The sequence below is a fragment of the Aythya fuligula genome, chromosome 16 (genome assembly GCF_009819795.1).
Source record: "Aythya fuligula isolate bAytFul2 chromosome 16, bAytFul2.pri, whole genome shotgun sequence".
NCBI classification, from domain to species: domain Eukaryota; kingdom Metazoa; phylum Chordata; class Aves; order Anseriformes; family Anatidae; genus Aythya; species Aythya fuligula.
The window spans coordinates 16,151,789-16,179,788 of NC_045574.1; the positions used below are offsets into that span (position 1 = coordinate 16,151,789).

At 43.9% G+C, this 28,000-nt stretch overlaps 2 protein-coding genes across 9 annotated transcripts; one reads left to right on the plus strand and one right to left on the minus strand.

Moving 5' to 3' along the window:
- Positions 1-151: 151 nt before the first annotated feature.
- ELMO2 (engulfment and cell motility 2) lies at positions 152-24,423 on the minus strand. 8 transcript variants are annotated; one of them, XM_032198100.1, is made up of 25 exons: positions 24,298-24,423; positions 23,565-23,643; positions 22,916-23,071; positions 17,977-18,074; positions 17,262-17,387; positions 17,079-17,119; positions 16,535-16,607; positions 16,166-16,216; positions 15,222-15,403; positions 12,419-12,518; positions 12,042-12,193; positions 9,356-9,434; positions 8,675-8,713; positions 5,607-5,657; positions 5,152-5,274; positions 4,375-4,509; positions 3,886-3,990; positions 3,694-3,802; positions 2,933-3,069; positions 2,439-2,602; positions 2,244-2,356; positions 1,820-1,927; positions 1,374-1,456; positions 965-1,042; positions 152-409 (listed from the first exon to the last, which is right to left on the minus strand). In XM_032198100.1, the coding sequence occupies exons 5-25, from the start codon at positions 17,337-17,339 to the stop codon at positions 209-211; spliced, it is 2,202 nt and encodes a 733-aa protein (XP_032053991.1). In that variant the 5' UTR covers positions 17,340-17,387; positions 17,977-18,074; positions 22,916-23,071; positions 23,565-23,643; positions 24,298-24,423; the 3' UTR covers positions 152-208. The 8 variants fall into 8 exon arrangements, with proteins under 8 accessions (XP_032053991.1, XP_032053992.1, XP_032053990.1 ...); XM_032198101.1 differs by lacking the exons at positions 22,916-23,071; positions 23,565-23,643; XM_032198099.1 differs by lacking the exons at positions 22,916-23,071; positions 24,298-24,423 and having other exon boundaries at positions 23,565-23,845.
- Positions 24,424-24,900: 477 nt separating this feature from the next.
- On the plus strand, positions 24,901-27,571 carry SNRPB (small nuclear ribonucleoprotein polypeptides B and B1). Its single transcript, XM_032198260.1, has 7 exons — positions 24,901-25,002; positions 25,100-25,251; positions 25,802-25,913; positions 26,120-26,272; positions 26,718-26,856; positions 27,012-27,137; positions 27,378-27,571. Exons 1-7 carry the CDS (start codon positions 25,000-25,002, stop codon positions 27,413-27,415), a joined length of 723 nt encoding a protein of 240 aa, XP_032054151.1. The 5' UTR covers positions 24,901-24,999; the 3' UTR covers positions 27,416-27,571.
- The last annotated feature ends 429 nt before the right edge of the window (positions 27,572-28,000 follow it).

The window sequence follows — 28,000 nt, forward strand, 5'->3', positions numbered from 1 at the left end:
TACAAAAGGCGCGCGGGCGCGAGGCAGCCGCGCAGCCCGCCCCGCCGCGGGCCGGCGGCTCTGCCGCGGAGGGAAGGGCTGCGGGCCGGGCGGGCAGCGGGGCGCCCTCAGGCGGCTGCGGCCGCCTCGGCTCAGGCGCCGCGCGGGGAGCCGTAGCGCCAGGCGCCCGCCGCGGGCCCGGGCCGGCCCGGCGCGGGCGGAGTCCCCGTCAGCCGTAGTGGTACACGAAGTCGTAGCTGCTCGGCTCCTTGGGGATGGGTGGCGGTGCTTCGGGGATCTGGATGTTCTCCAAGTCCAGGAGCCTCAGCTTCATTTCCATGCTCAGCAACGTGTCCAGGTCACTCTTAGTTAGCTCACTGGACATGTCCTTCCCCAGGAGAGCGTTAAGCCCATCGATCCAGATACAGTACTGTAGAGAAGAAGGGTAACTGACACCTCCACGCATAAGCGACACATACTCCTGATACAGCTCCAGAATAGGTAACGTAGGAGGGGGTTAATCAAGGGGGCAGGGAAAAAAGGGGGGGGAGCAGACATGGACCATGTAAATTAAAAACTGAGAGGTAAGCATGAGCTTATGGCTCCAGCAAGAGGGGCAAGAGTTGTGATTGTGGTGTAACAGCAGAGAAAGCAAATCCATTTTAGGAGTCGGCATCTTATAGAACAGTAAAGAAGGAACAACTGACCAGAAAGAAAGAACTTATCATCATGCCTTTGAAAAGCAACCAATCCTTCTCAATTTCCTAAAGTAAAGTAGACTTCATTATTTTTTTTCTATTCCTTCACTCCCCAGGACAGTGGTCACAGCATCAAGTCTGACAGCATTCAAGTGTTTGGACCACAATTAGAAATACGGTTTGATTTTTGGGTGGTCCTGAGGGGAGCTAGGAGTTGGACTTGATACGTGTTGGTCCCTTACAACTTGGGAGATTCTATGACACATATTAACTACTGTGCTTCTTACCTCATACTTGTTAGGTGCAATGAAGTTCAAGGTCTCATCAGGATCATATAGTATCGAGAAGGCCAATTCTAACACTTCCTGAATGGAAGAGAATTTTTCGCTCATTAACTGAACAAAATATCACAGCACCTTCAACCTGCTAACACAAGAGCAGCTGTCTTGCTGCAGCTCAGCGCACTTTCCCATAGTAGTATTTTTAGTCACTGTGGCCTATAGCAAACCCAGACTATGCTCACAGCACCCTGCAATCACAAACTAGAACTAGGAAAAGGCAGAGATATTAGATGGATTTTTTCAAATAATACACCAGGAAGTTGCAATTTGGAAAACTATTTGCTCCTCTTGCTTACTGCCAGTTTTCATCTCTATAACATTAGGTATTATGTATAGGCAAAAACGGAACACTTACCTTGTTCTGTTTCAACGCACTTTTCTCCTTCATGTGTGGACAGTCCTTCCCTGTGACAATGGCTTTGATGTCTGCAACTGGAACTAACAATAAAAAAGTAAAACTTGCACAAAGGAAATCATAACCAGGAAGGGACAGAATTTTGTCTTTGCAGCTGTGCATTTTTCCTGGTTTTGTAGTTCATTACTGCAGTTTTCCAAAATATGTTACTCATAGCACATCCCTACAGTTGGCTATCATAAGAAATACCAAGCCTATCATAAGAAATACCAAGCAATTGCCAAGACAAAAAGAGTTTGTGCAAGGATCGAAAACTGATCTTATTGCAGTTACGAGCTTCATCCACATCTCTTCTCTCTCCTTCGAGATGGTACTCAAAACAGCCTCTAGATGGCAGTGCACAGAACAAGACATAGTGGGCTCAGAACATAGTAATTAGGACTTACTTTTTTCCTGCAGTGATTCAAAGGTCACTTCCCCCTGGGCATTATCTTCCAGATCCCCATAGTGTAACACCTTGTGATTCAGAGCCAGGCGACAATACCAAAATCTTTCTGGAAAACATAGAAAGTAGTCTAAACTGAGCAAGATTATTCACACAAGATCTTACAGCCAATATGTTGTTACGGTCTCCCCAACCCAACCCCTCTACTCCAATTCCTCAGCATTACTTCCTGTTCATAAGGGGATAGCTGTATTCTTAGCAATTAACTTCTGTTCCATCCCAAACTATTGTCTGGTACAGGTAATCAGGTAAGACCAGGTAACCAGCTTCCCTTTCCAGCAACATTACTCCCAGGTTAATCTGTTAGGTATTATTTGCCTACATTTCTTCACATGAAGAGATGCAGTAGACATTTATCATCTTACCTTGCCTTCTGCGATTTCCAATTTTTCGGAAACTACTTCCCTCACAGAGCCTGTTCAAGCGCTGTTGTTTTATCAGCTCCAAGATCTCAGGCTGGATTTTCTCTCTGAGCTCCCTGGTGATCAAATATGGAAAACTAAGCAGGAACTAGAGATAACAGCAAGCATAGAAGGCAATTGTTTTTGTTAGGCACTTACACAATAGGTGGTGACTGGAAGTCATCCTGGCTCATCCTCTCAGACTGGCGTAGTCGCAGAATCTCGGAATAGCTTAGGCTGCGCAGTTTGCTCTTGAACTGGTCCAAAGAGTTGGGTTTGGATGGGAGAGCCCGTGTGATCTGTTCCCTCACAACCTGCATAACCTAAAGTGTTTGGTCAGGGTGAAAAGCAAGTCACATTCTTGCTGTTTAACAGCAGCAGAGAACCAGGGCAGAGTTCAGTGTCATCAAAGAACAGACATAAAATAACCATGGCCAGGAGTGTCAATATATCGGTGGCTTTGAAGATCCAGACGAACAAAGGATGATCTCGGGTCATACCAAATAACAGTTTGGACAATCCTCCCTTACAGCCCACATCAATGCCCTGTCATACCCTTCTCTTTAACCAAATGTATTTGTCACTCAACCAAGGCTGAGCAAACACACTGTTCTGCAAAAGATTATACAAAAAACTGCTCTCCTCACTCTGACCTTATTAAAATCTTCTGCTGTCGCCCTCATTTCTTTCCAGGTCTTGTTCAACAGCTGGATGCAGATGGCAAACAGCTCCTCAAATGCACGGTCATGGGTGAAAAACATGGGGTGATAGTCATTCCGGCCTTCATTGGCTTCAGGAATAAACAGAAACCACAACCGTGTGAACGTACAGCACACAAACTACTAAGAGCATCTAAAATCCACTACAGTGACAAGAAGCCAATGGTGTACAACAGTACTTACTCAAAAGAGATGAAGACAGTTCAGTGCTTTGTCTCCCCATAGACAGTCCCTGTTGGGAATGGCAACTAGCCCCACACTTCTTCATACAAGTTTCTGTGACTAATGTCCCCTTTTCGGACTAGTCCCCCCAATGACTGCTTGCAGTTTTTACTGTTTTTCCTCTGACAAAATTTCTTCCAGTTGCTAACAGTCTCCAAATACTTTGAGACGGTCTGAGCTACTAAACATAAGTTTATGATGGTTTCTAGAATGGTTTTTATATAGTGCCCTGCTAAAGCCTTCCACTTCTGTCAGATTTTAAGGAGAACTAGAGTCCACACAACAAAATTTCTTATTTAACTTCAATACTGGTATTATTATGGGGACACTTATAATGCAATTCCAAGCTGCCACTGCCCTAACAAGGCAGAAATGAGACCAACGTATAAATGCTTGTGAATCTTGGTCAGCCTGTAAGTTACCCCAGCAAGCCTCAGCCCAGCAACTCAGGAAGATGAGGTAATGTTACTTACGGAGTTCTCCAACTTGCAGAATCTCACAAAGCATCCTGGTAAGCTCAATGGCACTGCGTCCAAAGGGACACTCATGCTTATCTTCTCGACTGCTGTTCTCCAGAACAATCTGCAGAAGGAGGATGCAACAAACAGTGAGCCAGAAGAGTTGCCAAGGTGTTTGTATCTGTATAGAACAGCAGTTTCATTTACCCGGATATAGGTGTCTTGATGAAATTTGGCCAAGTACAGCATGTTATCCAATGCCAGCATCCCTGGAGGAGTCTGAGTAAAATCCATGGCTGGATTGATGTGATTCTGTGAAAAGAGAGTGCAGAAAGAACCCAAAGAAATTAGCCCAAAGAAATGTTGTAAGAACCTTTCTTGAATTAATTTTACAACAACCTGTCCATCAAGCACTCCTTCACATCTATCCAAGAGGTAACCATGGACATTTGCTGACAATGCTATCTGAACTTCCTAGAAGAGAGGCTGATTCTGAGTTCTTCACAGAATGGGTAAGTAGGTATCTTCAGAGGATGTGCCTAACAAGCCCTGACATTTATCCAAACAGCAAGTTCATAATAATCTTCTCTGGGAGCCTGAGTTTAGCTGAGTTTCTAAAACTCAGGTAACAGAAGCATGGTGAAGCAAACAGCTCTTTCTGTTTCTTTTTCCCCACCACTCTCTCTAAATGCATACAGTGAATCCCAGCATCTTGTAGTCCTTGGTGTACATTGCTTTGCGTTTTTCTGTTCCGCTGCCAGGGATGGTGTTGCTGTCAGATTCTGCATCAAATGCAATTCTTCTCAGCTCAAATATGATGTCTCTCTGTGCCTGAGGGACAGAAGGGAGGGAAACAGTAACACATAAGCAACCAGTAGGGCACTGTTTTCACATAATGCAGTCCCACCTCTCTCCAGAGCTCATGTAGTGAACACAGAGGTGCCAAAGGTCATTAACATTACATTAAACAAGACATTCCACTTCAAAATGGCAAGTATATTGGATAAAACAAAATGTTCGTTTGCATTTTCTTTTAACTGACCCAAGCTTACGTAAAGGCAATTTCTAGGCATTTCATTTAGGTAACGTTACGGTATTTTTCATTCAAGACTTCTATGCATATAAGAACTAAGTAACGGACACTTTAATAAGTGCCTGGCTTCCCTGCATATTGCAAGGCAAAGTATCAGATAAAAGCAAATGCCCTCAATAGAGGCAGAGGAATCAGTTTGACAGCTGGCATCACAGAGATCAAGAAAGGAATACACGGCTTGCAGCAACCACTTATAACTAGAAAAGCCCCATCACATACAGCAGGTTAGTCATGAGCATACCAGAATCTCAAAGACCACAATGTGAGTAGTTTCAAAACTATATGCAAAGTCTATACAAACTCCATAGAGCAAAGCATCTTAGGAATAAGTCCCCTTATAGCTTCTATTCTATCAACTCTTACTCAGCTCTAATAGTGACCTGATCATTGGGATCCATCTTGGTCATCATTCTCTCTTCCAGGAGATTAAAAGTCAGAACCTGTAGCACATACAGCTGATGTGCCATTTCTGTTTTAATTGGGCGGTTTCCTCTGATCACATGCTGCAAAATAAAGGATAGGGTAGGAATGAAAATAATACAGACCGACACTGAGGTGTTAGCTGCAAGCACATGGCAGGTTGCATGTATATCTCTGTACAGGACGATTCAACTGTTTAACTTCCATATTTCATCAGAAGCATAGCGTTAATGCTCTCTAACAGCAGGAAGAAGCATGCTGATTAACTCTCTTTTGAACAAGTGACTCCAATTTCACCTTTGAAAGAGTCACTTTTCTGGAAATGCCCTGAGGGCAGCAGAATTTACACTCTGCACAAGTGACACTTCTATTGAGAAAACATTAGTAAATACTCTGCCATTTTGGACATACTCACGTTCAAGATTATAGACCTCAGGTGCTTCTGGGCAAATGCATTAGCCATTTCCTGTTGGGGATTTAAAGTTGAAACAAAAATGAGTGAAATATAAGAAGTCCACATCATATAGAAAAGAGAAAAAGATTGATACCTATGAATTGGAGACAGCACTGACAAAGTGCTTTCACCACAGATTGTCAATTTAGCATGGGGTCTCACCACAAAGCAAGCATTAAGTTGGGATGCTAGGGTCTTCTTTACTATGGCCCAACTCATGGATGAGCCTACAAGCATCATTAATATGAAGGAAGGCTCTAAGGTAACCCAAGAACAAAAGAAAATTTAGCTTAAGACTGGACATCTAATGATACCTCAGCATCAGGACATATGGCTGCAGGGAGTATACTATGGGCTGCCCAGAGAATCTGTGATCTATAAAAGGTTCCTTCAATTAGTGTTTTGCAGCTTTCTATAGCTAGATTTTATATTCTATTTCTATACCCAAGAGAACAAGGACTGGAGGACACAGTGTGCAGTTCTCATCTATCTCAAAACCCTCCCACTGAAATTTATATTTCCTTTTGTCTCAGTTCCTAAAGAGCTGTTTAGAAATCAGTTTAAAGACAATGTTCAAAACCGCTCCAGCGTACAAAAAAAAAAAAAAAAAAAAAAAGGGGTGGGAGGCGTAGATGAATTTCATGCTTAAAGAAAACCTTCCAGTTACCCATTTATTATATGGCTTTCTTCCCCAGAAGAGGAGGGTTTCCCAACCATCAAGTTGTGATGTCAAACAGATGCAAATATCTGCTGCTAGCTTTCAATTCTGGGACTAATTGCACATGCACTTGCAAAAACCTATGCAGTTGGACTTCCCTTGTGAAGATGCACCTTTTGAAATACCAGCAATCTCATTACACCTGCAAGGTGAGCAGCGCAAGCGCTGATGTCAAGATGGAACATTATCTTAAGGTTGCTGTTATAAGCAACATCTTTGGGTAAGAAAAATCTGTTGGGTGATATGTCATCTGGAAGAAGTCCAAAAGAACTGTCAGTTCCAGATCTCTTCACAGTCCCATGCAGCACAGATTGAGAATTGGAAACAGATGTGCAGTCTTAGTCAATTCCATTCAATCAGCAGCACATTCTGAGCAACCCAAGACAGTTCCAACTGCTCACATCAACCCTGCTCTTCACAGGTTACATAAGGAGTATGGTTAAAATATGTATATTGACCTCATTCTGAGTCCCTATGATCTTTTTTGCTCCAAGAAGAAAACTTTGAAAAGAAGAGTGCTCTATGCTGACTTACAGTCAAGCCACAGTGGCTGCCAAGTTAAGTGACACTCATGTTACAACCAAAATGAGTCAGTGCTTGGGTGGAAGATATCTAAGAAGCATCTAAACGAAGTAGGAAGTGATTTCAGATTGCCTTCCGAGTCATTATTTTTAACTATGACTGATAGGAAACATTACTCTAATAGAGTAATGCCTGTTGTTAGAATTGTTCATGCATGCAACACAATTCTTACCGTAAAGGAATTAGTTTGCACATGAGACCAAGTAACAGGTGACTGAAGCACAAACAGTGGGAAGGATGAAGACAATTAAATGATTCTGAATAGCATAGTAAGAAGCATGAGGGGACACACAGCCTAACCACTGCCAAAGGATCTATTTTTAGCAGAGTCCAATAATAACCATTTGCTGCCTAACAGGGTCATGGAAACACAAAATCTTATAGGTTGGAAGGGGCCTATTGAGGTCATCTATTCCAATCCCCTGGTTCAAGCAACGTCAGCTCAAGATCAAGTTGCTCAGAAGAGTGTCTAGTCATGTTTTCAGTATCTCCACTGACAGAGACTACACAACTTCTCTGGGTAATATGTGCTGGTGTTTGACTACCCCCATATTAAGACTGCTTTCCCTTGTGCTCAGGGGGGAATTTCCTGGGTTTTAAACTTTGACTATTGCCTCTTGTCCCGTCAATAAGCACTAATGAGAAGAGTCAGGCTCCCTCTTCTTTATTCCCTTCCATCTGATATATATACACTTTCGTAAGATCCCCTCAGGCTTTCTCTTCTTTAGGCTGAACAATACTAGGTCAGTCAGCCTCTATATGAAAGATGCTCTCCTCATGTAATAGTCTTCATTGCCCTGTGTTACCACGTGGATTGTGTTCAAGGGAGGAAAATAAAAGAAAAAGAAAAAAAAGATTCCTTAGAATTTTGTTTGCTATGAAGTTCATTATCTGAGCCAAATAACTAACAGAGGAGTAGTATGCTCTTCCTCATTTTCATGTGTTAAACATATTGTTTAATTTTGGATATTATGTAAAGTTTACTGAGGCTATTGTTTCCCTCCCGATGGCACTCATCTTCGGCAAAATTAAAGCATTCTCTATGCCACCCAGAAAACCTAAGAAATACACCAGAACTTCAAGATACAGAGGGTCTCAAATCAACCTATTAATGAGAGTGGTGATTCCCTTGGAAATAGTATGAGGCCAAAAAAAAAAAAAAACAAAAAAACAACAACAAAAAAGAAACAACCCAAACTTTCTCTTAGTACGACCCCCATTAAGGAGGCCATAGATTAGGCAGAATTTATGCTCTAGCCCCCAGGAAATTTTGTGACTGCTCTGCAGTATATTTTGTGACTGCTCTTCACAGATAAATATCTACCTTCGTAAAGACTCGGGTGGATATGAAACTAACACTAAGGCTAGATTTGTGGGATAGACTCAGGCTTTAAGTTTAAAGAGACAGATATCTACAGAACCGTCTCCAGTTTTAAAATTGGTGCATGTGATTAGTCTTATTGTATCAGTTTCCAAAGTAAAAGCAAGCCTTTCATGATCATCTTTAGTATTCTGTGCACACAAAAGGTCATTCAATTTTCTCTTGCCACTGATTCTTCTTCCCTCAAAGTCTGAGTCCATTCCCAGGAGTCCTCCCATTCTTTTCCCTAGGCTCATCCACTATCTGAAGCTTTTATGCATGGTCTCTATGATGCAAGGAGGCATAATTGGAGAAAAGCTATCATGCCTACAGTTCCACGTGACCAGCCCCCAGCCTCGAGTTACTTACAGTGATGGGCAGGTCTAGAGGGTTAAGCAGCTTGTCCTGCTGGCAGAAAGCAAAAAAGGCACAAAGAGAAGCAGACAGGATTTAGCTCAGAGTTGAGTCCAGGAAAAAAAAAAAAAAAAGACACAAACAGGGCACTAGAGAAGAAAGGCTTAACACAGAAAAGCTACACAATACAGACATATGCACATCTTGCATGTAGCTGAGATGTCAGGGGTTTCCTCAGAGCAGGTGTTTCATTTCTCACATTTGCCAGCAGGAATATCCCCATATAACTTAAGTGGTTTTTTGGTTGGTTGGTTGGTTTTGGTTAAGTAAGCACCTAGAACACCAAGGACACTACTCACAGCCTCCCTCTTCCTTCATCTCCCATAAAGAATTCAGTTTTTTCAAGAAGTTTCCATGCTGCATAGATTTATTTTATTTTTTTTCTGTCTCAAGGCCTTTCAAATCCCTTTCTGAGCATCTCCTAAACAAAGATGTGCAGCCTGAGAACACATTATTAATAGGATAGCATTTTTTACCCCTGTGCTGCTACACTGAAATAGCTGTTTAAGTGCTTGGCAAGGTTTGAGGCCTGCCTTGCCCAGACAATTCAATTTCTGAGGCATAAAGGTAAACCATGAAGTATGAAGTAAGCTAGAAACCATCATTCAGGTTTAATGTCAGTAAGCAGCTACAAACCTGTCTCTTGTCCTCAGGTGCCTTCAGAAAGAGGGCATTAATCAGGGCAATGGCATATGTCTGGATCTCTTGGTTTGAGCTGCAGAAACAGTAATGGGAAGCTCATAAGAAGAGAACATGCAGATAGAAAACTATGGCTTGCTGCTTTACTTTCATGTAAAAACATTTACTGCAGCTCTCTTGCACTTCAGTGGACAGGCAGGATTCAGGTAATCTACTTTTATGTCATCCAACCTTTCATGAGAACTAAGGACGCTCAGGGGAGACCTTACTGCTGTCTACAACTACCTGAAAGGAAGTAGTGAGGATGAGTGTTGGCCTCTTGCAGATAACCAGCGAGAGGACTGGAGGAAATGGCCTCAATTTGTGCCAGGGAAGGTTTAGGTCGGAAATTAGGAGACATTTCTTCTTAGAAAGAGCAGTCAAACATTGGAACAGGTTGCCCAGGGAGGCGGTGGAGTCACTGTCCCTGGGGGAGTTTAAGGGAAGATTGGACATGGTGCTTAGGGACATGGTTTACTGGGTGGTGATGGTGGTCGGGGGATGGTTGGACCAGATGATGTTGGAGATCTTTCCAAACCTTAATGATTCTATGATTATAAAATCTGACAGAAATTGTCAACTGAATGGAATAATTTAGTTGGAAGAGACCTACAAAGATCATCAAGCCCAACTTCAGGGCTAACCAAAAGTTGAAGCATATTATTATGGTCATTATCCAAATACCTCTCGAACACTGACAAGCACAGGGCAAACACCTCGCTGGGAAGCCTGTTCCAGTGTCTGGCCACACTCATAGTAAAGATTTTTTTCCCCAATGTCTAGATAGCTCCATTATTCAAAAGATCGTGCAAACTGCAGCCCAGCAGATCTCAGTGTCTAGCAATACCACAGTTAATTTTCTCTGCTGAAATTATCTCTTTAAAACCTAGCTATACTGCAGTCTATTATATAGCTACAGCTATAAACTTAAGTGAAGCATGTCATTTTTCTCACTGTGTTGATAGAAGCCACTGAACACTTTCATCTCTGCCAATGTAACTGACGTAGAAGCATGCCTCTATTTATGGCATTGCCCTCCAACCTCATGTCACGGGCCCAACCCATGCCATTTTCTTATTGTCACCGAAGAGCCTCTTGAGGTAAAGGTTGCTTAGTCCCCTCCCAAACCATGCACAGCATGTGGTTTCACTTGTAATGTTTTCAGTAAGTTTCTGAGTGCTGATCACACTGTTTTTCACCCCCATCTTGATTCAAGATTCTCGATCAAATTCAGTTTTGTTTTCAGTTTTCTATGACTCCTGGGAGAGTTCTGCAGAACTTCAAGATCTTTTGATTAACACAGGTCCAGTACATCACCTAAACAAATACACACACACGTGCTTTTTATAAAACTTCTAAAGCTAAAACATCTTTTAGCTTAAACACTTATTTTCCCACTTTGGCATTTATCCATGGTATATCTGTGGATAACAACTATATTGTCTTTTCTACTGTTCCCTCCAAGTCTTCCTCATTCTGATCAATCTGCCGTATTTCAAATGAACGTTCTTGCATCATTCTAGGTTTACCCTGGGCCTCCAAGATCTGCAGGTCTCTGAAATGTCACTTCACCTGTTCTACCCTCCTTTCTGGGGCTTGCTTTCACCACACTGTTTGCTTTTTAACATAGCAAAACAATTTTTTAATTAAGTTTTCCTCTTCTAACTCATCCCTTTCAGACTTACTTCCACGGACCTGTTCTTCCAGAATCTATCCTCTGTTAAGTATTCTTCCCTATTCATACTCTTGCCAAACAAGCACTGCAAATTCTGACTCAATCTGCAGCCTCTTTCCACAGTACTTCACACACAGAAACTATCTTCAGCAACTTACTTAAAAATAATACTTCCCTAAGCTTCTGCATCTACTCATCTGCCACCTTCGCCCATGTTTAAACTGTGTCTACTAGAATCAAAGAGTTAATCATCTGTTTTTCATCCCACATATCAAGGAAGAGAACAATGGCTTTTCTTGCTTTCTTCCCTCCTTCTCTTCTCCTCTTTCTAAATCATCTGTTTCTGACCAAGGAATATACAGCTTTTATGGTTGTTTATCTAGTTCAGTTCTACTCTTCCATAAAAAGAGAAACATGCACTTGTAAGCGATCTAAGTAGTTTGTTTTCTCAAACCTTTTGACTTGGAAAATGCAGAAAACTCCATTTGTGAATATAATTAATAACTCTTAATCAAGGAACTGTATTTTAACTAAACTGTAGTGCAAACTATGTGTCACCTGTGGGCATAAAATGCTCACGCATTTGACCTTAGTTAACAAACAGAAAACCTGAAGAAGTTCTCACAAACACTTCGTTCTGCAAGGAGTATGCTATTTCAGCTTTATAATTTCTGTTTTAGTAAAACATACTGAGGGGTTTGTTCTAACACTGAACATATCTTTGCTGCTGTTTAGGCAGAATATCTTTAAGACATACTCACAACCTTAAGTGCTTACAGATCACATTTTTCTAGGACCATCTCTTGTTTTTTCCCCATTTTAAATATTAGAACTCTTCAAATAAGACATCATATCAGTAATACCTTCAAAATAGCACCTTTATGTATTTAAAACATAAAAGGACATATTTTCAAATTAAGAGATTCATAAAATTGATTTAAATCACACCACTGTTTGGTGGACACTCACACTTGCAGATGAGAAATGAGCTGCCCCACGGTGATCTCTTCTGCTATCTTCTGATACAGAGTCTGACTGTTCAACACCATGCTTTCTAGAATGGCTAGGGATCGTTGGAGTATGGAGACATCTACCATAGGCTGACTCACATACCCTGCAATCTAAAACCAGATGAACCATTAGGTCAACATATGCCCATCCAGGAAATCTTGTGCTGAATGAGACAAGCTGAGAGAAATATGGTTCAGAAAGCTGGGCTAAAATTGTAAGATTGTACTGGGCTCTCAATCATTACTCAGCGTCTCACAGTCACCATGTAGGTATTGGATGCTTCATTAAAGCTCAAAATAAAATAGTATGCACTGACCCCCTTGACCCAAACTTACCTGTTTAATGAAGGTTATTGAAACCATGTCCCAGGAGACAATACCATGGTCCATGAGCTCCAAGAAGGCAGTCAAGGTGAAAGCCAACATTTCACTGTAACTAAGAAAATTAAGAATGCAGTTACAAGCAAGTTAGTAGTTTGGTAGCAAGGAAGAAGCCTGTCCAAGCTGAATAAGTGAAAAACGCCACCATCTTTTCCTAATACAATAGACTGCAGTTTGTCAGCTTAGGGACCAACAAATTGTTTGCATTTAAGAAGAGAATTTTATTGTTCTGTGTAATCCTATTTTATTTTTTTTTCTGTTTATAAGCACAAATTAAAACCAGCAACAATAACTCCCTAGTCCCTCCACCAAAGACTCACAATCTCCTGGATCAGCACCCAGCCAGTCAAAGGAATAACAGTAGCGATGCAAGAACAGAAGAAAGAATGCTGTGTTTATTCCTGGGTAATACGCAGAATCACTACTCAAATTCAACATTTTCATGGGAGAAAAAGAACAATAAACAACAACAACAAAACACAGGATATCCATTATAGGGACAGACAGTTACAAAAAGACCAACTTGAAAAGCAGAAAACTTCTGAAGATGATCAACTGAAAATTTAAACCATCTGTAAATACTATGTTTTTCAACAGTCATCATATTTGAGCTCCAGAGAAAATTATTGCGTAAAAAATGCAGAAGTCTTTGGAAAGGATAAGCCCTTTACAAATGCACAAAAAACAACTAAAGTGTTTTAACACCAGAGGAAAAAATAAAAAAAAAAAAACAAGAAAACATGTCTTGCTGTAAACAGTGGAACCTGGCTTCAAACAAAACTAAAGCACAGCATGAATTGTGGAAAATTTAATACAAAACCAGAACAGTGAAGGGAAAAAATGACTGTGAGATATGCTGAAAATATTATTTGCTAATAAATCAAAAATAGATGATCAGTAAGTGTAACAACAATAATTTATCAAGACTTTTAAAGTACTTCCAATGAGAGAACAACTGGAGTGGAAAAGCCAAGTAAAATTATTTGCATCAGAGTTCAGCATGAATGTGCTTGGAAAAACCTCAAGAACAAGCCATAAAATATGAAAAACAGATGTACAGGAACAGACAATATTCAAAGAATTCCAAAAGAACTAAGATACACTACTGTCAAACTACAGCAAGGTATTTGGATCAGGAGGGCTGCAAGGAGAAGCTGAGGCTGCTGGGGGTGCGACTCAGCCAGTCCCAGGCAGCTGTGTGATGAACATGACACTAACCAAAGCTATGTTGTCAGCAGCACTGGTAGCGCCTCTCTGGAAACAGATGTCACAAAAGGTATTAAAATAACAACAACAAAACAAAACAAAACCTACACTGCATGGCAGCTGCGAGGAGAATGAGAAAAATATGACAGAAATAACTCTGAAGACACCGAGGTCTGTGAAGGAGGGAAAGGAGGTGCTTCAGGCACCAGAGAGCATTCCCCTGTAGCCAATGGAGAAGACCATGGTAATGCTGGTTGTCCCCAGCAGCCCTTGGAAGACCATGACAGAGCAGCTACAACTACTACAGCCCACAGAGGACTGCACACCACGGCAGTGGAGGATGTGTCCTAAAGGAAGGTGCAGCCCATGGAGAGCCCATGCTGGAGCATGCTGCTGGCAGAAACTGTGGCCCATGGGATACCCATGCTGGAGCAGTCTGTTCCCAAAGGACTGCACTCTGAGGAAAAGACCCATGCTGAAGCAGTTCTTGAAGAACTGCAACTCCCAAGTCAAGTCTGTTCTGCCCATGATAGCGATTGGTAACCTGTCTTTCTCTCAACGCACAAGCTTTTTCACCTGATTTTCTCCCCCTGTCCTGTAGGAGAAGGGAGTGAGAGAAGCTTGGTGGGCATCTGGCGGCCAGCCAAGGTTAACCTACCACATAGTGAAGCACAGAAGAAATCAGTAAGACAGGATGAGAACAGTTAAGTTTGACTCTAGACTTCAAAAAAGATTTTTTAGGAGGTGCTTCCATTAACAGTCTCAAAAACAAAACAAAAGCAAACAAAAATAAAATAAAAATACCTGTTAGCAGATGGGGGTTGGTGAAAACAAAGCCCTTTCTTGCATTAATAACTGACTAAAGGACAACAGATAAAAGGGTAGAAATTAAATAGCCAGGTTCCAAAACAATGAAAAGTTACAAACAAATTTCCCAACTAAGAGCCAGTAACAAGTAAACATGAAACTTCCTTCCACATAGTACTACTATAGATGCCAAAAGATGGAAGAAATGCCCAAAAGTTCTTAAGGAGATAAAAATTCTGCTCAGAAAATTCAAAAGTTGGAAACTGTTGAAGATGGAGGAGTTATACTTTCCCTTATACGCATTCCTTAGTTCTTTCCATTTCCTGAGATAAACAGACCTTTGGCCTTTTATGTCAATTCTTCTGATGCAGATGAAAAAGTACCAACCACATATACAAGAGCCAGCAATGTACTTGCTGCTGACTGGAATGTAAATACCGCCAGTTCTAAAGGAATGTTCTTGTGTGCAACTGTATGTGGGTTTTAAAATGGACTACCTTATTCATCTGCAGTCTGCAGCAGAACTGCTCTAAGAGATTACGAGCATAAGAAAGGTAATAAAAGTCTTTTAGTTATTATGAGGTTTACCAAAAGACTAAAAAAAACTGTCTATATTGCTACACCAGCATTTGCTATGAGGTTAGCTGCCTAATGCCACTTCAGAAAGCAAATTAGCCCCCGACTGAGGCCCTGTTTTATTAACTCAACAGCCCTGCTCCAGAGTCCTGGAATACAGTAAACTTACTGGGACAGAAGCTTGGTCCCACTCTCCACAAGCCGTGTCAGCACTGTAATCCCTTCCATGTTGATAAACTCTGTGGCAAAGGTCACATCTGCTGAAAGTTTAGCCAATTCTTTCATGGCATCAAGTCGAGTGTCCATACTGTGTGACTGGATCCTCTCCATCAGCTGGCGAGCTGCCCTAGACTGGGAATATATAAGGATAATGCTTGTTACAGACTGCAGACTGAGTCCTGCCAACATCGGTAACGTTCTGTGAGAAGACTACAGATGGGCAGAACACAGAGAAAAGCTAGAGATACAAGCCATTGACAGAGTAAGTAGCAGGAATGATCACCAAGTTTAAGATGAAATAAGAAAAGGCTGTTCTTGACAACAGTTGCAGAGAGTAATAAATAGCATTTACCCTAATGTGTAAAATAGTATGTTTTTGTTCTTCATGAGATGATTAGAAGTGGATACAGAAATCTGGACTGAAACCATTAAAGAAACATATTTTAAAAAATCTCTCTCATTCAAAGAGAAACACAAGTTCATTTTAGGTACACACATGACATTCTGTAAGATTTCTCAAACACGAATCAATTATGTCCTCTCAACCATCTCTTGTCAAAGTAACTTCTTCCTGTTCTACCCATTCGCAACTAATGACAGTTGCCCAAGAAGGTTTAAGAATTTTCTTAAAAGGAAGCTACAGCAACTAACATAAAATAAACATATTTTTGGGATTTATTTACAGAAAGACCTATACAAAGGCAGAGCATCCAAAAGAAAGATATGCACCACAACCAGGAAGGAAAACAAGAGTATATGCTTCACTGAGCAGAATGGACCACCGTAAAGGTAAGCCCCCAACAATTCTGGGAGAAAAAGGAAGAGATGAGAGGCAAGAAGAGCCTACCATAGTAGGACAGCTACTGAGAAAAAGGGATGTGAGGAAGTGTTTACCGGGGAGACTGCCAGCTGTAGGATTGTTCCATTCTTGATGTCACAGCGAGTCTGAAAGAAAACAGAAACTACAGAAAAATGGGGAAAAGGAACGTAACTGGATCTACAGTGCAGATTTGCACGCACAAGGGGTTCCTATACCACACAGCCCTGGTGAACACATTGAATTGGACCACTGGATCCTTGCACCTATAGGCATTCAAAGGGAGAAGTGCAAGGTTCCTCAGCTGAATGACACCATTCAAGTCTGTATTCTGATAGTAGAGACGCTGCCCCTCCAGGATTAGTGACAGTATTGCTCTGTGATATTAGTCCATTTTTTTTTTTATTTGCCTTGAATATCAGCAAATTGCTTTCTCTCAGACTGACCTGCTCTGTGATGTACAGCTGAGGACCATCAGCATATCGTAAAGTGTAGTATTCAGGGTTTGGCAGTGACCACCTGGAAGAGGAAGGATATGTGAGTTTCTTCTTCCTCTCAATTAGGAACAGCAGCTTGATTGCAGGAGGGTGAAAAAACTTCCAAGCAAAGCCTTAGCACAGGAAACTAAGTCTCCCAAAGGGAAAAGAAAGGATATTACTTTTGGGGAGAAGGGGCTTCAAACTAGTCTAAGTCACATTCTGTGGAATTTCTCAAGATGCCTGCAATTGGGCCAATCTTCAGAGATGCCAAGGCTGGGGGCACACACATACACTCAGAAGTGGAATAAAGATGCAAAGCCTCGGTATTCCAGGAGTACGTTTCTTCTGACATACGCCCAGGCCCATTCTGTGGCCAAAACTACAGCAGGCTGCAAGGATAACACTAGCAGCACATTGACAACCATCAGCAGAGACTTTCCACAGTACCCCAGCAAGACTTGTCAGAGGAACAGACTTCCTCCACAAGGGTTCCCAAAGGAACTAGACTTACCCATCACAGACCTCCTTGATGATGGATGCAAGAGGCCTTTTCTAGAAGAGACAGAGAGAGCTCTCAGTAGCCACGTTCCTCTCAACCAGAAAGGAACTATTTCTATGCTTTCCACACTCCAGCGTCAAAGTTGTGGTGCATGGAAGAAACAGACTCCTCCACCACCTGGTTACCGTGTCTCACCTGATCAATTTCCAGCAGCTGAGCATTAGCACCTGGCCACTCAACAGCTACTTTCACAATGTCTGAAGGTGGTGGCATTGCTCCAGACTCCTGCAGATGCCTTTACAACAGCATACAACTCCACACCTGTTAAAAGAAAAGACAGTGAGAACTCTCTGATAATTATTTGAATTGTTACATTGCACCTGACATCAAGTTTCAAAAAGATACAGAAGACCAGCATTATGGTTTGGTGGGCCTCATCAATATGGACAAAACATCCAGTGTACCTGGGACCAAGGCCTCATACTAAAACAGCACATTGTGAAATGTTATGCCTAATGTTATCCCCTAAAGAATATTTCTGAGAGCTTGTTAGGGTACTCATACAAGACTGAGACTAACTCTCTGATTAGCAAAGCCCCGTCTTCCACCCTCTCTCTGCACTGCCAGGTCAGCTTTGAGGACAGTAAAGCAATAGCTCCCTAAACTCAGCTACTATCTATATGTGAGGGAAGGAGCATACAGACCAGGTAGCCTCCCTCCCATGGGCTGGTGATTATTGATACCCTTATCACATTTGTTAAGATACCTCGATCTACTCAGGATACTGAAACAGGCTCCTATGCAGAGTAGTAGTAGTTAGCTTTATTCCTTTCCCTTTCTATAACATTGTCATTTCAAAACACAAATATTCATTACAGAAGAAAAGTTAACATTTGCTCTGGAGGTCTACCTTTCACTCCTTTATCTGCCTTAAGAGCTTGCGTTCAGGGTTTGGTTCCAGACAGCTGTCAGACACGCTTGTTTGTGCTTCATCTGGTAGCTAAGAGGCTGTAAAGAAATGTACTTGTTCAGTTCCTTTTTAACCCTCTCCTAGGCAGAGGGAGTTGCCCTACTGTCTCCCACAAAGCCATGGAGACAAAGTCACATTGGAGAGAGATGACCCTTACCAACAGTTCTCAGGTGCAACAGCTTCACGCTTCCAAACATGAGAACTGACTGGCCGCAGAAGTCCTGTCCTTAAGAACTCTTCCTAAGACTCAATTTCCAGTATATCCAGACAGAGATGATAAGCATCTAAAGTACAATTCCACAGATCCTATGGGAGCTGCTGTTGTGACAACCCAATCCCCCTTTCCCAGAACAGAGGAGAGACGATACAGAGCAGGGACACTGCTTCATGATTAACATATTTGCCTGACTTACTCAATCAACTGGGAAAGAGATGCTAAGACAAAGGTAAAACAGCCACCTTTGGAGTTTTCCTGATGCTAGGCAAACAACTTATAGAAGGGAGTGCAGAGGAGAGACCTTTCCACGGATCAGCAAAGACCAATCTGGCAGAGATACCTGGCCCAGGAAGCTGGTCTACATGACTGTGCTGGGACACAGCACTTCTAAAAAAAATTTGCTGAGTCTGCCACAGAAGGTGTGTATGCCTAGCCCATGCAGGATGTTAGCCTAGAGATCCACAGATGATCTCAATTAACGAAGCTCACATGCCTCTTCCTTCCCTAGCAGAGACTGGTATAACTCCATGGACAGATATGAAAACTCATGCATGCTAATGTTTCTCTGCTTCCATACACACACAACCCCCTGTGACTATCTTCTCACTCCAGTTCAGGAAGCTTCTTAGCCACAGTTTTAAGACAGTGCGCAAGCTGTGACTTTCTCTGTTTCCAAGCCTAGAAAAGGACATTACAGCCTCCTGGTGCAGTCTTCTTAGACGGTCACAACATTACCATCACTCCTACCTGTGGAATTGAGAACGAAGGGTGCAAGTTTAGCATTTTTTTTCACAGCACCTCCTGGAAATGCTCAGTGTTACCACTGCAGCTAGCCTTACCCTCAAGTCCCCACTAGATCATAGATACTTGCTTTACAACAAAGGCACTTTCTGGTGAGAATTATTTTCCTATTAAACCAAGCACTGTTTACCACAAGAAACCCTTCTGAAGGTCTCTGCAGTTCCTGCAGGACACAGGAATCTTGAACTCTAAAACTACCTGGGTCCTTAGCCATCCCATAAAGGAGACTGGAAATGACATGGGCACAGGAACACCATCCTCCTCCACTCTTATGACAGCTGGATCTGGTCCACTACCATCCCACCCACTGGAAACTATCTGGCAAACCAAGTTCTAAATTTCATGATATTCTGAAAATGCAGTTTTATCCCTACTCACAGAGATTAATGCAGTCTCACTGCTCCTTCCAACTTTCTCCTTTCTTTTTAGCATCAATCCCAAGAGCTGTTTACATTTTCTTACAACCAGAAAATTATTAAAACTAAACACAATTCATGTGGAAAAGTACCTGTCAAGTTGAACCACTCATAATCCACTCAAGTTAGATTCAGCTTTGCCAGTTTCTCAAAATAAAGTCTCCATCCTTTGAGATAAGCAGCACAGGACTAGTTCAGAAAGAGCTGGCCTTCGAAAAGCAACAGACTCAGTGACCCAATCAGGCTGAACAGGTAGGCATTAACGACAATGACAGAAAAACGTTTAGGATTCTCATCATACAAAATTGCATGTTAGAGTCAACCAGCTGCACAAACACCTGGTATTTTGCGTCCTAATAATGGAGGGAAGACAACCAAACCATCTACCTCTACAAGATTCTCTCCGGATAAAAAAAATTAACCCTCTTGACAATGGCAGTGTCCCTCAAAGAAGGTACACCAGGTAAAAAACTCTAGCTTGAACAAGTTGAAGTCACACGAAGGAAGACTGCTCAGCTGAGAGCTCAGTTAGATTAGTATTTCAAAGAAGCCTGTGCAGCCCCAGAGGTAGGCTAGTTCACAAACAGGAAGCACTGACTGTATGCTGTCCTTTGTAAACATTGTCTCCAAAGTCTCTCACTCCAGGAGGGAAACATACAAACATTTTACTCTTTGCTAAGAGACATGTTAACATGCAGCAAACACATTCTCAGAATGCTTCTAACCATAAACTCATTTACACATTTACATGAACTCATAAACACAGTTGCTGGTACTATTTTCATACCCATTGCAACCAGTAAATTGGACCCAACTCCTTTCTTCTACGCTCATTCTTGAGGCAGATGACCTTCTTTTGTCCAAACTAAATTAAGAATTCAGGGACTGAAAAAGCTCTAAGAACCCAGGACCAGAATAGCCCCTTGCCTCATTGAATAAGCAGAACAAAGCCTGTAGGGATCCGCAGAACAGGAATGCCTTGAACCCAGATATATTTAGAAGACTGCAGCACTGATTATTATGGCTAGTATCCACAGTGAGCCTATGCGATACCCATACCACCTATCCTCACTCTGTTCCTAAGTCAATGTCCAATACCTGCTATTTCTGAGGACATAAAAGGTCTCCCAGGCATGCCATACTACAACTGAGGAGTCCTGATCCTAAAAACATGATTTTCTCTATCATCCAAGTACACTGTAATAAAACAAAGTAGAATCAAGAATGTCTGCTGAAGCAACAAACTGTAGCATTAGCCATTTTATCTCAGAAATAAATGGATGAACCTAATAAAAAACTATGAATCAATCTTTCTCACTTCCTTTCCCTTAACCTTCCCTCTCCCCCATATTATTCAAACTTTCATATGACTTTTGCAGCAATAGCTGATGAGTTACACTTGTTTAGGGCTAATTCTTTAAGTCCATTATGACAATTACTAGTATACAAGAAGTGACACAGCTCTGTAGAGATTCTCTAGACAAAATACCCAACTTACACGACAGCTCCAGATCTGCAGGACATACAGATTTCTACCAGTGAAGTATAGCAACAGACAGGCAATTCACAAATGATATGCAATTTCCACTCACTGATCTCCATTCTGGAACTAAAGCCTGAAATGACTTAAACCTGAAGGCCTGAAAAATCATAATCACACACTGTCTTCAATAATCAGAACAGCTTGCAATAAGGGAAGAGATAATTACTTCTTCCACAAATGAACTAACTCATGACTAGAAACCATCTAAACACACGCTTGCAGTCCCGCTTGCAGTCCAGAAGGCTAACTGCATCCAGGGCTGCATCAACAGAGGAGTGGCCAGGAATTCGAGGGTGGTGATTGAGAGCTGGGGCTGTTCAGCCTGGAGAAGAGAAAGCTCAGGGGCAACCTTTATGCATCTTTTCAGTATTTCAAGGGGGCTTATAAAAAAGATGGAGAGCAACTTTTTGCTTGGGCAGATAATGACAGGACAAGGGGGAAAGGTTTTAAATTAAAAGAGGGGAGATTTAGATTAGAGGTTAGGAGGAAATCCTTCACTCGGAGGGTGGTGAGGCACTGACACAGGCTGCCCAGAGAAGCTGTGGATGCCCCATCCCTGGAGATGTTCAAGGCCAGGTTGGACAAGGCCCTGAGCAACCTGATCTGGTGGGTGGCACACCCCTACCCATGGGAGGGGGTTGGAACTGGGTGATCTGTAAGGCCCTTTCCAAGCTGAGCCATTCTGTAATTTTATGATTCAGCATTCAGCTTTCAAAGCACTGCAAACGTGAAGAGGCAAGGCTCAAAGATCACCTATTTCCTCCACTATTTACAACGGAATCTGCAACACTCAACTAATATATCCATAATTAATTAGCGTCTGACTAATACCACTTTTCCCTTTAGCCTCTTACAGTACAGTCATAGTCCTTTATTTATACTGCAACTTACATTGCAAGTTGCTACTGAAGACATCCACGTAAGGAATTCAAGTTACAACAATGCCTGTCCCAGAACACAAAGAAATAGTGTTTTATACACCAAAACAAAAATACCCAGATTACTAAACACAGAAGCCTTTACAAATCTTTACAGAATTTATCTATCTTTTCTCTTGTGAAGAACGCAATCATTCAGCAAGAGGAACTGCATATTAAAATAAAAACATCGATGCTCTAAGAAATTCTACACAAAATCTCCTGTTTCACTAGGAGTACTACAGAGGCTACCTCGCAGCTCCTACAGACAACACACTCTACCTGCAGCTCCTTCAGTATCCTTGTTACTGAAAACAGAAACCAAACAAGTTTTAATACACTACTCCAAAAAAGTTTTCAGCTGCATACAAACTCAGAAAATAATTTACCATGATATATTAAGACTGTGTGTGCCCCTAAGTTCTTCCATTAATAAGCACATACTCATAACCAGAAATCCTTATTCCAAACAGCATTCAAGGAACAGCAACCAAAGCGAATAAAACATAGCTTACAGACTATTTCGTTCAACAGCAGTACCATGGAAGAAATACCACAACAGCCTACCAAAGATGAGATGCACACATCAAAATGAATCAGCTAAACAGAAGAACATAGAAAAGTAGGAATTAAAAATCCAAAAAGGTACAAAACACTTCAGACAGTCAGGTCAAACAAACCCTTGAAGGACCTACACAGATAAGTGGCTCAGCAGTATCTGCTTCCCAGAAGAAAGGAGAGAAGAGTAAAGAGTAGATTAAAAAAAAGTGTACTTCAGGCCAGTCTCTTACCAGGAGATGGTCTGACAAGAGTGCTTTGAAAGATTTTACTGTATGTCTGCAGACGTGAGAGGTGACAGATGTTAAGCATTAGAATAGGTATTCTGCAGTGTCCTAGTGACACATCTGACAAAACAACTGTTCAGAAGCTCTGGGGAAGAAGCAGAGGTTGCAATTTTGCGTAATTGTTGTGATCAGTTACTTACTGGTATCTCACAGCACATTCTTTTCAAAAACAGCATGTAAGCAATTCTCACAGTTTTATACTGGGGGAGAGCAGCCAAGCTGAAATCCATCAAAGATGAATTCACTCTGCTTCTGCAGAGTGAGGTCCTTCATACAAATCAGTGGTGTAGGGGTAGCTGCAAGGCAAGGAGAAGTCAGCAGAGCCACTCATAACACACTATTCAAGAGACTTCTGAGAAGCTGCAAGCTAAAACAAGTGGAGTATTTTAAACAGACTTTCCCTATTCACAAACTCAATCTTTTCATTACAGATAGAGAACAAAGCGCGCTGCACACAGAATAGAAATGAGGAGGATGAAAGAACATTCAATGAAAAAGAAAAGCTGCCTGGTAGAATCCACCAGTTAACCAGTGAATAGCTGCAGCTTCTGAATCCTGTAGATGCAAAAAGACATCCTAGTCAGTTCTCAGCAAGTCTCCAGATGGTGGTACCAACAGGCCAAACGTGAGGTGGAAGTGACATTAGCAGAGTGACCAACTGGACAAGCAAGCAGAGAAGATAGCTTCCTTGACCAAGCAGCAGGAGAGGGCAGCAGACAGCAAAGTCCGACCTGAGGACTACATACAATCTTATAGGTTATTTCATTTAAAAGGCAAAGACAAACGTACTCCACTAGAGAAGCCAATGAACCAGGTGGCTCAGATCCGATGCCTCTGGGGTCTAAAGTTGCCCACGGCTGTGCTTTGGCTGTAAAAAACAAACAAACAAAACACTAAACTAAAAACGGTCTATGACACTAGACCCAGTCTAACACAGTCGGACACATCTGCTAGGAAACACAGAAACAAACGGTAACAGACAAAAGGAAATAACTGTTTATTATTTTTAATCATGCAAGTGAGTTGCAAGAAGGCTGCAAGGCCAGGCAGCAAAACCCGGATCTTGGGCCTAAGCCCCCTCTCAGAAGCGGGCTATTTCTCCAGATGAGCCGCTCTCCCTTCTGTATTTCGGGCCCGCTCAGCTGCCGGGAACCGCGAGCAGCGCCCTTCTCACGCGGCTTCTCGGCCCGCGGGCTGGAGGCAGCCGGGCGAGCACGAAGGCCCGGTCGCGGCCCCTCCCCGGCCTCACCAAGAGCCAGGGCGGCGCGGCCCCTCGCGGCTCCAGCGCACCGGCCCCTCCGGCGGAGGGCGCGGGGCGGGCCCGGCAGCGCTGCGGCGGCCACCACCAGGCCGGAACCTCGCGGCGGGGCCGCCGGCTGGAAGGACGGCGGGCGGGCCCCGCAGGGCCGAGAGGAAGCAGCGGCAGCGACCGCGAGCAGCCGCCGCCCCGGGCCAGCTCCCGCCCCCGCATCCGCTCCCGCTCCCACTCCCACTCTCGCCCCCGCCCGCGCCCCGCGCTCACCCGGCCCCGCCGCGGCCGCTGCGCGCTCCGGCCGCCCGGCAGCTCCGGCCGCCCCGCCGAGGCGCTGCAGGCCACTGGCGCCGTCGGCTGTCACTCAGCCGCCTTCACCGCCCATTGGCGGCGCGCCCACTGACGTCACGCACCCGCAGCGCGCTGCCATGGAGACCGCGGCCGGCCCCGCCCCGCCCCGCCGGGTCCAGCCGCCCCGGCGGTCGCTGCGCGGCCCCTGCGGCCACCGCCCCCGGGCGGGCTGCCCGCGCTACGGGGACCGAGTCGCCCCGGGCCCCTCCGCCCTCCCGGCACCGCGCGGGACAGTTCGCATCGGCTGCTCGGGCCAACGATGCCGGTCTCCGGGACCGGCTCCAGCGGAGCAGCCTCCCCGTGGCCGTGCCGGCCGCAGGGCTGGCAGGGAATGTCCGGGGGGGAGCCACGGCCGAGCGCGGCCCCGCCCGCCAGGAGCGGCGCACGCCCCGTCAACGCCCCGCGCCCACCCAGCAGGCGAGGCCCGCCGGCCCCGCCCCCGCCGCCGGCGGAAACGCGTCCGTCGCGCGGCGGAAGGGGCGGTGCCGGGGGCAGCCGCGTGCGGGCGGGCGGGCGGAAGTGGCGGCCGGCGCGCGGAGGTGCTTCCGGTAGAGCGGGGGCTGCGTCGGGAGCGAGCGACGGCGACGGTGGCGACGGGGAGGATCGCGGAGCGCCGCAGCCATGGTGAGCCGGGCGCTCCGGCGGGCCCGCGCGGCGAGGGGGGCGGCAGGCCTCGGTCCTGGCCCGCCACCGCACTCCGGGTAACGGCGGTCTCTTGCAGACGGTGGGAAAGAGCAGCAAGATGCTGCAGCACATCGACTACCGCATGCGGTGCATCCTGCAGGACGGCCGCGTCTTCATCGGCACCTTCAAGGCCTTCGATAAGCACATGAACCTCATTCTCTGCGACTGCGACGAGTTCCGCAAGATCAAGTGAGCGGCAGCCTTGTACCGGGTGGCGGGGACGGCGAGCGGAGCCCCAGGCGACCCCCTCGAGAGCCCCGTACCGCGCTGCTGTGGCGGGGGCCCGCCGGGCGGGGCCGCTCTGAACGGCGGGGGTCGGCCGCGGCAAGCCTCGGCGTACACACTGCCCTGTGCAAGTCTTGCTCCTCAAAGCCTGCTACCGCTGGGGCCAGACTGGCAACTTTTGGTTCTTACTGTCCTGTTCCAAAGTGCTCGTTTCTGTTTCAGTTCTTCCTAACCAAAACTTACCCTTATGTGATGCTGCTGTAGTCGCTGTTAGCAATTAATCATCATGGAAAAGCTCATGGAGAAAATATGCATCTTGTGTTTGGATTTCTCTATGTGTGGGGCGTGTAAAATATAGCTTCTCTGTAGCATGGGGCATGTAAAAACGCTTTTATTTTTTACAGTAGGTTCTCAGCTCTGGAATAGTCAAGTTGTATCTTCAATTGCAAATTTAAAGAACAAGGTGGATTTTTTTTCTTTGTCTTGTAATGTTTTCTTTTTGTTTTCTTCTTAGACCTAAGAATTCAAAACAGCCAGAGCGGGAAGAGAAACGAGTCCTTGGTCTTGTGTTGCTGCGAGGAGAAAACCTGGTGTCCATGACAGTTGAAGGGCCACCTCCAAAAGATGTAAGGAGAATGAGCGTAGATCTAAGGAGAAAAGGAAGATAACTTTGTCTAATTGCAGGAGACTGCTGCTATGTCGTTGTCCTAGATTTGTAGACGCTGTTGTGACTCTAGGTTCAGCAAATTTCACTGCAGGAAGTTCTAGACTATTCACTGAGTATTTTTGCTTTGATATGTTGTTTTTTTTTGGGGGGGGTATCTGTTTTCAGACTGGAATTGCCCGTGTGCCTCTTGCTGGAGCTGCTGGAGGACCTGGAGTTGGGAGAGCAGCAGGGAGGGGAGTACCAGCTGGTGCACCCATGCCCCAGGCTCCAGCAGGGTTAGCTGGCCCTGTCAGAGGAGTGGGAGGACCATCCCAACAGGTGAGATACTATGGCCTGTTAAAAAAAGACTTGTCTAGTATTTTCTGGGGTGGCATTTACTTAGTGCTAATGTGATGGAAAAAAATGGTGGAGTGGAAGAACTGCATGCAATCTTAGCTTCTGGTACCAGGGTGCTTGAGGTTGCTTTGTGTTTTGTTTTGTGTTTTTTTTTGTTTTGTTTTGTTTGTTTGTTTGTTTTTTAGATCCGCCTAGGAACTCTGTATTTTATCTGGTAAAAGAAAATGCTTGAAAAGTGCAGCTTCCTGCACAGAATTCAAGTGATGTTAAGGGACTTGTACTATAGGTTTGGGGCATTATTTAAAATGTTGAGGATGGGCAGGGATAATTTTCTGAAGGAATAAGAATGTAAGTTCTGCTTGTTACCTAGTTAAGCATGTAAAGCAGATACTGTGTTTCTTGGTGAACTTCTTTATGTTGTTGACAGGTGATGACACCTCAGGGCCGTGGAACAGTTGCAGCTGCTGCAGCAGCAGCCACTGCTAGCATAGCCGGAGCCCCCACTCAGTACACACCAGGGCGTGGAGGTCCTCCTCCTCCAATGAGCAGAGGAGCACCTCCTCCAGGTAGGAATTACTTTGTAGAGTGAGGCAGCAAGAAGTCTTATTATGTGGCTAAATTGGTGATGAAGAGTTGGTATTAAAGAAGATTATTCTAATATCCAGTTGGTGCCTAAATATCCATCCGACTTCATACATACTTGCTCTTTTTCTGGCTTAAGGAATGATGGGACCTCCTCCAGGCATGAGACCACCTATGGGCCCACCAATGGGCATGCCACCTGGCCGAGGAGCTCCAATGGGAATGCCACCACCAGGCATGAGACCACCACCCCCTGGAATGAGAGGTTAGTGGAAACTTAAATGCCTAGAATCTGTATGAAGCTGTAGCATAAATGAAAATCCGTGAAAAACAATGCACTTCAGTGGCTCCCTAGGTCTGCTAGTTGTCAGTACATGTATCCATGCTGAAAGAGGATCCCAAGCTCACATTGAGAATGGGGGAAAAGGTCGTCTCGGTTTCGCTTTGCTTCCTCTGTCCTCTTTGAGATTCAAGTTGAATGTTCAACTCTTTCCTTTATTCTCAGGACCCCCTCCACCTGGCATGCGTCCGCCAAGGCCGTAAGATACTTTCTAATGTACCTTTAAACTGTGAGAAGACTGATTAAGGGAATATACTGAGCAGTACCATTTGTTTCACCTTTGCTATGTATTATTTTCTATTTACTGCTTGTAAAGTTTACCCTTTTTAATAAAGTTGGAAAACACCTATAGTTGGTCACCGTTGTGCTGGTCTCTTTCAGGACTGCAACTGTTACCTTTCACTTCTGTAATTTGGTCATACCAAAAGCTCAATTCCTATAGCTAACTAAGCTGTGAACGGTTTTTCTGGCTCACTTAAATCTATGCTGACCCCTGTCCTTCATAGAAATTAAGGCACAATAAATCAATCCAGCAATTGGTATGGCTAGCGGAGCTAAGTAACAATAAAAGTTTAAAATTTCTGCAAAATTAAAAGTTACTAATCAGAATTTGTGGTTTATTCAGTGGAGTGAGTAACAGTGACCTGTTAAGATGCTGATTTCTACCTCTCAGAAAGTTGTCTTCAGGAAAACATTTTTCTCGATCTTAGAAATATGTCTGAAAATGATTTGTATGGTTAAGAGCCTATTAAGTAACAGAAATCACAAATGTGTTGAACTAATCAGTA

What these genes read in the sequence shown, in the direction of transcription:
- ELMO2 (XM_032198101.1), bottom strand. Translation starts at nt 17,339, where the DNA reads ATGCCACCACCTTCAGACATTGTGAAAGTAGCTGTTGAGTGGCCAGGT. An exon ending in TGGAAATCGCAGAAGGCAAG is followed by an intron (nt 1,928 to 2,243) that starts GTAAGATGATAA and finishes TATGTTTTCCAG; the next exon opens with AAAGATTTTGGTATTGTCGC. An exon ending in TTGCACCTAACAAGTATGAG is followed by an intron (nt 410 to 964) that starts GTAAGAAGCACA and finishes TCTTCTCTACAG; the next exon opens with TACTGTATCTGGATCGATGG.
- SNRPB (XM_032198260.1), top strand. An exon ending in AAGGGCCACCTCCAAAAGAT is followed by an intron (nt 25,914 to 26,119) that starts GTAAGGAGAATG and finishes ATCTGTTTTCAG; the next exon opens with ACTGGAATTGCCCGTGTGCC. An exon ending in TGGGAGGACCATCCCAACAG is followed by an intron (nt 26,273 to 26,717) that starts GTGAGATACTAT and finishes TGTTGTTGACAG; the next exon opens with GTGATGACACCTCAGGGCCG.